General features: G+C 36.5%; 1 protein-coding gene across 2 annotated transcripts in view; it reads right to left on the bottom strand.

Annotated features, from left to right (window-relative positions):
• Positions 1-3,359: 3,359 nt before the first annotated feature.
• SLAIN1 (SLAIN motif family member 1) overlaps positions 3,360-12,973 on the bottom strand; it is a 65,199-nt gene continuing 55,585 nt past the window's right edge. For both annotated transcript variants that reach the window (XM_004474212.4, XM_058276515.2), the window contains 3 exons: positions 8,790-8,945; positions 6,812-7,094; positions 3,360-4,444 (listed from right to left, as the gene is read on the bottom strand). In XM_004474212.4, the coding sequence (XP_004474269.2) occupies positions 4,369-4,444; positions 6,812-7,094; positions 8,790-8,945 (515 nt within the window). In that variant the 3' untranslated portion in view covers positions 3,360-4,368. The remainder of the gene's footprint in view (positions 4,445-6,811; positions 7,095-8,789; positions 8,946-12,973) is intronic.

The following is a 12,973-nucleotide window of genomic DNA, read 5'->3' on the forward strand; positions in this document are numbered from 1 at the left end:
ATGGACTTCACCAAGCCATTCATCTGGAAAAGGATGCCCTATCCAGCTTAGCTAAACAGGTTTTCCTAAAAAACAAAGCCTGGTAAAAACAGTCCAAAAAAATTACCAGGAGTTATTCAATTAAAGCCAAAATGTAAAAAAAAAAAACACCTTTACTCTGTAGTTCTGATCATTCCCACAGCTATTAAAGCTAAAAGAATTCCCAACTTGGTGCACTAATCCTGAATGAAACCAGCTGCCCAAGGAAGTGCCAGTTCACCAGAAGCACCTGACAAAACACATGACTGCCAATCATTGAACAGCCTGGAAGGCGTCTTCAAAAACAAAGCTAAGTACCTAATACCGTTATCTATTACAATTTCTCTCCGGGAGATAACCAAGAACATAAAATAACTTAAAAAAAAAAAAATATATATATATATAGTTCCCCAACAACTTTAGAAAGGTCCCTTCTTTGTAGGCACCTCACCTTTTCTACCTCTGTGATCCAATGACCTTTTCAAAAAACAATGTATTCCAAAATTCTAATTAAATGTTTTTTTTTCAGAATGGGCATTAGCCATGTGAAAACTTCATCCAGGTTTGTATAGAATGCCAGATCTGTCTTCCTCCAGTCAAAATGAAATAAAGTTTTTACACCTTGTCAGGTAGGGACTACAGCCCATGGCTAGCAGGAAATAGCTACAGAAAAAAGACCATCTCCCTTCAGCACCCCTTTAAGATTAAAGGTGTAAACTTCCTAAAGGGAAAATAAAAATTAACAGATGGATCTGGAGCCTGGCAAGAAATCCACGTGAACATCGGTCACCTCCAGGATGGCTGCTGGAGGGTCCCCACCCCCAAGATTCTGCTGTCCAGGACAAAAACTTCTTCTGGGAACAGGAAAAAGCCCCGAATATTGCCCAGGGGCTTTTTCTTTAAACCCTCACTGGAAAATTAATAAATGGGGTAATCAATCAAAGCAACAGTCGCCCACCTCATAACTCCAACAATAGTAATGCCAAAGCTTAGCAAGTTAAGTTTGCACAAAGGGGGGAATGATATAGGCTGTGTGAGGTGGAATGTATGTTTCTTCATAAATAACTGGGCAGTGTGTATAAGCTAAATGTTAATTCAAGCTTACCTGGAATGTGGAAAATGTGTGTGTGGGGGGAGTATATGTCAAATGAGACTTACCTGGAGAGTGTTAACTGAAAACCTGACACTCAGATGAAACACTTGAAACTCTAAGAAACTAACAAAAAGTCCTTTTGCATATAAACACCACCATTTAACTCCTGACTCCCACATCCTCTGTATAAAATAAACTCCAAGATCCTATTCGAGGCTCGGTTTTTATTAGGAAGAGTCCACGGACTCTGGTTGGTCATAAATAAATTTTCCTTCCCAAAATTATTACTGAGTCCTGGCCTTCCATACACGATCATTAAATCTCTCTACTTCCACAACATTCCAAGTGAGCCTTGAGATGAATGCAGTCCTGTCTGCATGTGGATTGCAGTCTCGAGAAAGACCTTGAGCCAGAAGACTCAGCAAAGCCTTGCTCAGATACCTGATCCATAGAAACCCAAACCACTATTCTGGTTCAATTCCCCATTAACTCTGGCCTGGGCCACTGAAATGGTCTACAATTCATCTCCCTGGGATTTACTCTTGCCCTCCTATAGTCTATTCTCATAAAATGGCAGACTGGCTTGAATACCTGCTCAAAGCCATGCAACAGCAGCCCATTTCAGGATAAAAACTAGATCCTCACAAAACCCAACATGATCTTGCCCCATCAACTTCTGACCTCATTGCCACTTTCCTCCTTGTTCCCTCTGTTTGCAACCCTATCGGCCTCCTTGCTGTTCTGCAAATGCATCAAGCCTACTCCTGCCTTATAGCAGCATTTGCACAGGCAGTTCCCTTCTTTCCAGCACACTTTCTCAAAGGGGGCTAAAAGGAGTGCTGCCAATCACACAGAGGGCTGATGCAGTAGGCAGGGTGGAGCTTGAGAATCTGCATTTCTAACAGGTTGCCTAGAGCTGCTGCTGATGGTGTTTTGGAAACTACTTTGAGATTCACAGTCCTAAGGCATGCATTATATGCATTAAATTATCTCCTATGCCTCTAGAAAAAATTATGTACCATCCTTGGGAGAACTGAGAAAATAGTTACCAACACTATTTTGCTTTCTGTGGAACTCCAGCTGAAATGGGCTGTGAAGTAGCTTCTGGGTTAGCTCCCTCTTGTTTTTCAAGCTTTGCTCAAACATCAACTCCTTGATGAGGTCTACACAGATCCCCTATTTAACAGTGTGATCTCTCTTCATGTCCATTTTCTCAACTCCCCCTACCCAATATCTTTTTATTTTTCCACATAGCACTTATCATATTCTAAAATACTGTGGTTTACTTATTATGTTCTTTTTAAAATGTAAAATCCAAGACCCAAGATCTTTGTTTTTTCTCACTGTTACATCCCAAGAGCAGAATAGATTTTTTTAAAATGAGATATTTAAATAGAAAATAAATTGCATCTTTTAAATTCTTTAGTAGAATATAAACTCATTTTTAAAATGTACTAACTTAACTACTTGTGTTTATAGGAAGAGCATGGTACTGGAGGAAAACAGACATTGAGTTCAGATACACCTGGATTTAAAAGTCAGCTACACTGTTTCCTGGCTACATCTTTACCCAAGCTTAAGGTCACCTCTCTGAGACTTACGGTCTTCATCTTTAAAATGGTGATACCAGTAGGTGATTGCTAGAAACAGAATCATAAATGTATACAAAATAGCAAGCACAGTTCTTGTCACTAAAAGAGTACTCAATAAATATTACTTTCCCATTTCTTATCTCACCTTCTCTAATCCCACATCTCATTTACAGTGCAAGTTATTTAAATGCCAGTCCTTTTAGTTCCCAATAGAATTATTTACCAAGGCACACATTTTAAAAATAATTTCTAACTACCTTAGGTAGAAAAATAGTTCCCCAAACTTTCAAGTGAAAAGTTTTCCAACATATATCAAGTATAATGTAAAATAATGGTAGTGTTTTTCTGTTTTACTGATATTGAGGAAGACTTTCAAATTCAACAAGTCTCAGCTGACAGTGTTCATTCTTAAAGGAGTTTCTGGGGAAGAGGTCCATGATTTCTAATGGCCGTTCTAAATGGGATTTACACCTCACTGTAAAATTAAATTTCTTTTAAAGAAAGAGAATTTTCAAAACTGTGAGTATTCTCAGACTAGCTGCTTTAGATACTAAAAACTCTGGATGAGAACATAGCAATAAACATTTTCAAAATTACAGGGACACATATACGGTTACTCATGCTGTTTGTGCTGTACATTCATGCATGGCCTGATATTGCTGAAATAGTCTTTATTTCTGAACATTCCAAAACAGCAGTATACACAGTAACAAATATTAAGTCATATACCATAAGAAAGCATTCATTAGTGCAAATGGATTTTGTAAAAGATCTATCAAAAAGATTTATTTGCTTTAAAATGCATCATTTCCAGAAGCATTGTTAATAAAACATTACAGTTTCATCCTTTGTAATAAAGTATTGAAAAACCAATTGTGGTATCATAGCAAACATTGCAGATTTTAAGTGCAACGAGCTTGTGATGCCGTTATAAATATGAAATTCATGTGTGACAATAAATTAACAATGAAAAGACAAGACCAACCATTTAACTCTGCTGTCTATCTCCTTTCAATGCTTCAGATTACATTGTGCTCATTCAACATAAAATTATGTCTCTCAAATTGTATGGTGTGTTTTTGCGGATTTATCCCTAGAGCTAAAAAAATAGTACCTTACCACAAAAATATTTTTATGGCACAAAATTTAAGTTGTTCCATAGTGGTTCACATAGGTGTAAAAAGAAATAGGTGCAAAAAAATAAAATTCCTGTAAACTATAAAAAATTAAATTTCAAAGCATACGTTATAGAACCTAGTTGTACATATGCAATGTATTAAAATACAGAACACGTAATGGAAAGATGTTTTGAACATGTAAGTAAATTGAGCAAGTTACTTTAAAAAAACTCATATGGCAAAGCATTCTTGATACATCTCAATTCCCTCAAAAAGTTCAGGGTACAGAGCAGTTCTACAAAATCTTCCTAGATCTAAGTGTCACAATACTGCAATCATAGATTTGAGAATGTTGCAGTATCTCAGGCAAATATTTAAGTGCAATAATTAGTCTCTGGTGATTGGTCCATTGAAAAAACAATGCAGTAAATATGTTAAAATGCAAAAAGGAAAGAATATCCCAACATCCACTGTTACCCAGCCAGCTAGGTAACGCAACCCTCATTTTCACTTCTTTCCCATTCTTCAAGGGTACGTAATAACTGCATCAGTAGCAACCATCTCTCCAATTTCCATCCCTCAGAGTGCTGAGTGAAGACAGAGGCTTTGGAGACTGAAGGAAACTATAATGGGGGCAACAAAAGAAAAGAGATTATTAGCAACTCTGGGAATCCCATCCTTACTTTGATCTACTCTCCCTAGAGGACCCTTCCACTCCAGTAGCGACATGCTCCTGGGATGGCTTCAGGTGTACCTCTGTTTCTCACTTCAGGTCTTGACAACATGTGCACGAGTAGCAGCCCCACTTTATAGCTCAGAGCCTGGCATGTTGTAAGTACACAAGCGCATGTGCAACCTATATGACAAACCATCACTGTCCTAATGTATAAAAGTATTTTAAAATCAGAAAAAAACTCCCCAGTAGAAAAAAATGACCTAAAAACAAGAATGCATCATTGAACACACAGCAAATTGAAATGAAAACAATTCTCAATCTTACTATTAAATAAAGATTTGTCTATCATTTTGGCAGAGTTAAAAAAAAAAAAAAAAAAAAAAAGAACCACAAGTGTTTGCCTAAGTTTGGTGAAACAGGTCCTCTCACTACCAGGCAGTGACAGTCTTTCCAGGAGGGTAGTTTTAGTCTAGAGTCATGGGTCCAGGGGTAAATGGATAGATTCTTTAGTCTAGAAATTGTACTGCCAAAAATTCATCTTAAGGAAAGCATGGTATAAATATACAAAGATATTTAAAGATATTCCATAATAAATGATGTACAGTACTTAACTGATGATTGTATTCAGTCACAAACAGCTCTGCAGTCACTGAGTATGAATAAACAAGAATTTGTTGAACAAACATGCACCAAAATGATTTCTATCTGGGTAATGGGACTACGGGTCAGACTTATTTAGATTTTTCAAAAGTTTCTGAAATTCTTTTTCTTTATCTGACCATCTATTCAGAAAATAAAAAGCTAAACTATAAATACATACCCACAAATGGAGAGAAAGAATATTGTTCCTGTATCCCTTCAAGCTCTTACACTGGTTTCTCCCTTCCCCTCCTTCATACTCTAGTTTGTAGAGACTCATTTGTATTTACTGTCCATTTTCTCATCATTCAGTCTCTCCTTGACCCACTTTTATGGATTTTCTTTACAATAAGACACATCAGGATATCCAGTTCAAGAAGGGTACATCATGACTGCATGCCAGTCTAAACTATCACCTACAAGTAATCTGAAATTTTGAATTTAAGGGAAAAAAAATTCTATCTGGCCCACACCTCACTTACCACCATATGCTGATAAAACGACAGCTAAATACTCCTAAGCAGCTGTGAAAGCTTGAGTGTGGAGAGGGTGTGCGTGCATGTGGACCTAAACCATCCTTCCCTATTGATCAAAAATTACTGCTTCAGCAAATATCTGAGGTCCTCCCTATGACTGTACTGATAACAGCAGTGAAAAACAAAACAAAAAAACAAAACAAAAAAACTAGCCCATACCCATGGAGCTGACATTCTGGTCTCTTGACCAGAATGTAACAAATAAGTAACAAACAAACAAATAAGTTACATGTACAATCTATCATGTAATGATAAAAGACCTGAAGGAAGAGCAAGCCAAGTGAGTAACTTGGAGAAAGAAAATACAAACACCCTGGAGGTGGAGTTTACCTGGCAAATTAAAGCAAAAGCACACAGTGCTGCCAGAGTGAGGTGAGGAGGGATAAAGGAAGAAAATGAGAGAAGGGGGCCTCCACATTGGGACATCCACCCCCACCCCAATTTCCAGAAGAGGAAGACACAAGTCAGGCAAATAGAATGGCCTACTATGTTTAAACTGAGCCGAAGGAAAAGTCAGGATAGTTCCTAAAGCAGTTTCTAATTTCAAATCACAAATTAAGTTATGTGAATATAGCCTGTGCATAAATTCAAACTTATTCTATATCCAAGTATGACTAGTTCCCAGAAAGCCAGTTAAGTGATACAGGCTCTACTGGCTTTGGATATTCAGGGAGGATGCAGACTAAATGTGTTAACTCAAGCTTACCTGGAATGTGGGGGATATGTGTTAATTTAAGCTTACCTGGAGGATATGTGTTAATTCAAGCTTACCTGGAATGTGGGGGATATGTGTTAATTTAAGCTTATCCAGAGGATATGTGTTAATTCAAGCTTACCTGGAATGTGGGTGATATGTGTTAATTCAAGATCTGATACTCAGATAAAACACTTAAACTCTAAGAAACTAACAAAAGAAAATCCTTTTGCTTAAAAGCACCATTTGAGTCCCCACTCCTCCATCCTCTGTATAAAAGGAACCCAAAAATCCTATTCCGGGCTTGGTTTTTATTAGGACAAAAGTCTACCAAGCCTGGCCAGCTGTTAGTAAATCTTCCTTCTCAGATTCTTGCATCCTGGCCTTCAATACTGTGAACACCCCGACTTGTCTCTGCTACAACAATGTAAACAAAGATTCTTACCTTCTAACAGGCTGTGCAATTTTGCTTCGAGGCAGATTACTCCCATTTATTGCCAGTGAAGGTCGAGGAAGTGCACTGCGGCCCATTATGCCAGAAGCTGCAGTTTTGTTTGGTGTGGGAATTCCTGTGTTGGAATACAACTGTAAGCCATTGGATAAAGGCATGTTACTGCTGCCTTGTACGGTTGGACTCACGTAAGCTGTGGCCTTAAGAGGCTGTCGGACAGGCACTGGGAAATGCCCTACACTGTGGACTCTGTGTTGAAGCTGCCCTGGTGATGGAACTAGAAGAGAAAATGAAGAAAGTGACAATCGCATGATAGAAAATTTCTATTATCCAACTTGATAAAGGTAAGCTTTTCAGAAACATCCACATTACCTGAGTATATAATATACACAGAAATAGATAAATGAAATAGAGATTCAAAGACAGCATTTGGCACTAGAAAATTCTAACCCTTGCTAAGTCTCCTATTGTGTCAATCAGTAACATTTTTGAGCCCTGACTATATTTAGAAGCTAGTTCTAAGTAGAGCCTGCTTTCCTTTAACAAATTTGATTATCTCTGACTTCTCATCAGAAAAATTCTTCCTTGCTTGCTTGGAAGACATAAGGATTTTTGAAGTTGTTGCTCTAGGGATGGCTTCAGGAAAATAAAATGAGGAAACAATTTATTAGCTACAATTATAGAAAGCTAGACAAAGATGGGTGACATCTGTGAGTACTGCTTATTACAGAACTATTTTTTAAATTAAAGTTCATTAAGACATTGAACCATCCCACAGCTTTGCTGGGAAGAGTAAATTAATTAATTGTTTTATAAAACACTTAGAATGGCGCTTGGCACTTGGTAATCACACAAGTGTTAGTTGTGACTACTTAACAGCAGCAAAATATGTAAAATGAAGGGAGATCTCTGGGAAAAAAACTATTAAACTCCTTTAATATACTAGCCCAACTTGTGTCTCATTTCACACTTTAAAAAAACTATCATGCAGAGAATTTTAAATTATATAATCCCTTCCCCCAAGGAAAAAATTTAATTGCAAATTTAACAGAAACTTATGCACACAACTCTGCCTGTTGTTGACCAACTATCCTAGCCTTTGCTGCCTACTACTTGAAATTCAGTTAAAGGTGAACACATCTTGTTTTCTAAACCAACTGAAATGACTTTGAACTTACTTAAGTACACAAACAACATTTTGAAATAAAAATAGGAGGGGATAAACAAAAAATGTGTCTATGCTTTATTACCTTAAGACTGAATATATTTCCTCAAAAAAAAAATAGTTCTGCTATTAGACATTAAGTAATGTGTATACTTAGAGTATACATTAAGTCAAATCTATATATAGGAATGCTGATATGTGTATAGTATTCAAAAAACTAATGAAAAATAAGGTCTTTGTAAGGTTCTGCCATAATTCGGTTTCCATCTAGATTTGTAACACAGTAAACCTTTGTTGGTTGACAAATCATCTCTAAAATCCTTTACAATCATTTAAATTTTAATATGTCAAATTCGGCTCCCAGTGATCAGTCTAAGACTTTACCACAAGACAGCAATGAGGGGGGGAAATCCATAACTACATTTCCACCCTCAAAATGGAAATATATACTTTGTTCAGCAACTGAAGCATTGCTCTCTGGGGCTATTAACAGAAGGCTGTGTTTGAAAAAAAAATTCTTTTTGTATGAATGGATAAATTAATCACCAGTTAGTGCCTATATGGAAATCCTCGTAAATATAAGGGATTATACATAAATTTATTATTATTATTCATTGTTAACATAGGCAGTGGTGATACTACTTATTTGTAATGCTGAAATACAAAAGGTAAATTATAAAACAGGGAGAAAAGTTTCCTTTAGTGTTCTTGCAAGTACAAAGAAGAAATAGAATAGTAAGGTATTATTATTATCAAGTAAATTATTTATTATTAAAAATCACAAAAGTTAAAAATTGATACACTTACTACAAGACTGTATTCTTGTAATTCCATTCCCAGCTCCATGCAAGCTTGAGTCAAAACTCTGACTGTTTCGCACGGTGACTGGAGAATTAGCGTTGCTACTAACGGTGGCTGCACCTGGCATCCGGGCTAGATTAGGCATACTTCTTCGGAGTTTATCTGGAAGAGTAAAACATTTGCAAAGTTAAAAATCACAAATTTTATGCCAATTAACACACTAGCTTTCAAAACTAAATAAGAAATAAGTTAAATTTTGCTCCATAAGGAAAGTCGTGTGCTTTTTGAACTATAACAAGGTCACTGAGAGTTAACCTCCTACACTGGAAAATATTTAGTAACTCCAGAAGGGTTCCTAAAGAAATTTAAAGAGGTAAGGATTAACTAATCAGTTATCTATTCCTATTAAGTAAGTGGATGAAACTGTATCAGAGTGAGATTAGAAAAATAGCCAGGTAATTTTTAAAAATTAAAAAAAAATTACTAGAAATTAAGATACGTATTTTTAAAAAACTAGCAGTAGAGTCAAAATCAACACTACTGAATCATTTGCTGACCTATCAAAATTGAACTAATTATTAAAAATGCTACTTGAGATGCTATAAAATATTGTGAGATACCCCTCTTATCACATCAACATGACCACATTAATTTCTGCAAAGTTTCAACTGTCAAGAGTATGCCCCCAAATGCTTGGAGATTGAAAAAGACAGAATGCTTCGATTTCTTTCGCCTTTGCTAAGTACACCTTCTGCCACCAGAGAGCAGCAGAGTTATAAACAGATTTCAAAAGCTGTGGCAATTTGAAATGAGCTCAAAGACAGTACCTCTACAAGATATGTTTCTTGTTATTAACACGCACCCCCGCAAAACTAAATAAAATATGTATATCAGGCCACTCAAGCTTATAGTCATTTTCACTCAATGTAAATAAGAAAGCAAAGGATATAACTGAATACTCAGACAAAACAAGTTCAAACACATAATTGAGTATACTTCTCTTCACACTTTCCTTTCCATACAGCTCCTTCATTACTTTGGAGCCATTCACTGTAGGCCTGACAAGCAATTTTTGCCTCCTTGGGTTAGTCCAGGGGGAAAGATAGAAAGTTAGACATGTATAATGAATTTTGGTGGATTTTATGATGGGATAAGACCGGAAAAAAGAACCTTATCCACGTAGCTAATTATTACTGATTCTTTAAGAATTAGCGCAATTATCCCCTCCTTGGAGAAGCTTTCTTACATATACCTCCTGGCTAAAGTATCTACCCCTCACACATTTCCTCATTCTTTGTGCATATTTCTACTGTAATACTGCATACTGCCACTGAGTATTAGATTCCATTTTCCTCATTATCTCCTTGAGGTTTATTTTTAACAATCATATGTCCCATATTTTCAAATTCCTGTTAAAATTCCAGGCCTCAAGCAGCAGGCAGTTAGCAAATATTATGTGTATTTGTTGGGGGATAGGGGGTTAAAGAGAAGGGAAAAAGTCTTCCCTGCATCTAGACATTCCTCAAAAATAAAAAGTGAGTCTATAATAAGAACAAAGTTATTTTGAATATATATTTTTTTGCAATAGTGAGGCAAAGGAAAATAATTATATGCTATTATTTAGAAACTGAATTAAGCTTCTATACTTTAAATTCCCAACTACTATCAAAATTTTCTATATAAAAATGTTGAAAAATAGAATCACAAATACTTATGAATTTCACCTAGAGATAACTGTTTTCACTTTGCTCTATCTAATTTATCTCCATATATGCACATTGGTTCACTATTATTAAACCATTTGAAAGCAACATACATTTTAGAAGGTTATCTCCTAAATACATAGGTATCTCTTATTCTAAGAATTTATAAATTCTATAGAATTTATAGAATTGTGCTTATATAAGATCACAATATTGTCTTCCCATGCAAAAAATTAACAAAGGTATATGATACAGGATTGTGGGAAGTTGGCAATGGACTAACAGGCAGAGCTGTATGCTCTCACAAAAACAATGGAGAAAGAGCCAAACGCTGTCCAAGGAACATGCTTTGGGGTCAGCAGACTAGGACAGTGCAGCACAACTTACAGGAGGATGAGGGATAAAGAAAGGAAGAAGCCAAAATGACAGATGTGAGCTACCAAGCCCCTGTGTATGCCAGGAAGGACTCCGTTCCCACACCCCCAAGATATTAAGCTGGGCTAAAACCCCTGACTCACTGCAGCCAACTGAGTGGGAAACAGACATCTTCCTTCCTATCAGCTGTTTCAAAGGAAAAGGGAGGGGAGGTCAGGGTATTTTTCTTCAGTGAATTTGGCCAAGAGAGCCCACTTTGATTCTCCACCCTGGAGATTCAACACAGGAACACAGGAAAGCAGAGACTGAAAGACTTACGTGGAAAGGTTGCCAATGAGCACCACCTGCTGGCCAGTATGAAACTGCATGGACAAAAACTGTTCTCTGCATTCCCTGTATCCATGCCCTGGGGGAAAATCTACACCCCACTAATGAGTCCCTGGCTAGATTTTGAAAACTTAAGTCGGGTAATTTTAAAGACTTAGAATAAGTTGAAGTAAATATCAAAGAAGAGCTGTGGGGAAAAAAAATAGGCAAGAGGGAGAAATTGGCCATCAAAGTAAATTCACCAATATATTTAGATGTCTAGACATCAGCAAAAAATTACAAGCCATACTAAGAAACAGGAAGAGATGGCCCAGCCAAAAGAACAAACCAAATATCCTGAAAACATACAGGATACAAGCCAATGAATCAGTGATAATCAGACAACTCTCTAAATCGCTTCGAAGAAGTCAAAGAAAATATGACTAAAGGCACAAGGGATATTAAGATGACACTGGAAGAGCATAAAGAACAATTTGAAAGCCTGCTAAGAAAAGGAACAGACCGATAGGAATGAAAGACACAATGGATAAGATTAAAAATACTTTAGAGGCACTTAAGAGCAGATTTGAATTGCTTGAAGACAGAATTAGTGAATTTAAAGAGACATGTGAACTGGAAAAGACAGGAGAACAGAAAGAGAAGAGAATAGAAAAAAATGGAGCAAAGTCTCAGGGAATTGAATGACAATGCAAAACACACAAATATTCACACTGTTGGTACCCCAGAAGGAGAAAAGAATGGTTAAGGGCCAGAAAGAATATCTGGAGAAATAATGACCGAAAACTTCCCAACCGTTATGAAGGACATATATATCAATATCCAAGAAGGACAACACACCCCAAACAGAATAAATCCAAATAGACCTACCCCAAGACAACTACTATTTAGAATGACAAATATCAGAGATAAAGAGAGGATTCTGAAAGCAGCAAGAGAAAGGCAAAGCATCACATACAAAGGAAACTTGATAAAAGCCAGCCTCTCATCAGAAACCACAGAGGCAAGAAGAAAGTGGTATGATGTATTAAAATACTGAAAGAGCAAACCTGCAAGCCAAGAATTCTGTATCTGGCAAAGCTGTCCTTCAAAAATGAGGGTGATATTAAAGGGGGTGCTGCAGCCTGACAGGAAAAAACTAGGGCAAGAGATTTGGAGAAGAGTTTAGAAATGATAATTATTAAGAAGGGTAAACTAAAGGATAAAAAGACATACAATAGAACAATATGACAACAGAGAGCTGAAGGACAAAATAGATGAAGTAATGCCTTTATTACAATAATATTGAATGTTAATGGATTGACCTCCCCAATTAAAAGACATAGACTTATAGCATGAATAAAAAATATGAGTTGTCCATATGTTTCTACAAGAGACCCACCTCAGACATAAGAACACAAACAGGTTAAAAGTAAAAGGCTGGAAAAAGGTATTCCACGTATATAGTAACCAAAGAAGAGCTGGAGTAGTAATACTAATATCAGACAAAATAGATTTCAAATGCAAAACTGTCATAAGGGATGAAGAAGGTCATTATATATTAATAAAAGGGGTGATTCACCAGGAAGAAATGACTACACTAAATATTTATGCACCTAACCTGAATGCCCGAAAATACATGAAACACACACTGGCAAAACTTAAGGAAGTAATAGATGCCTCTATAATTATCGTTGGAGACTTTAAAACACCATTCTCAGTGTTGGATAAAACATCTGGAAAGAGAAACAGAGCTTGAATATGATAAATGAACTAGACCTAACAAACATCTATAGAGTACTACAACCC

This window comes from Dasypus novemcinctus, chromosome 15 (assembly GCF_030445035.2).
Source record: "Dasypus novemcinctus isolate mDasNov1 chromosome 15, mDasNov1.1.hap2, whole genome shotgun sequence".
In the NCBI taxonomy this organism is placed as follows: Eukaryota; Metazoa; Chordata; class Mammalia; order Cingulata; family Dasypodidae; genus Dasypus; species Dasypus novemcinctus.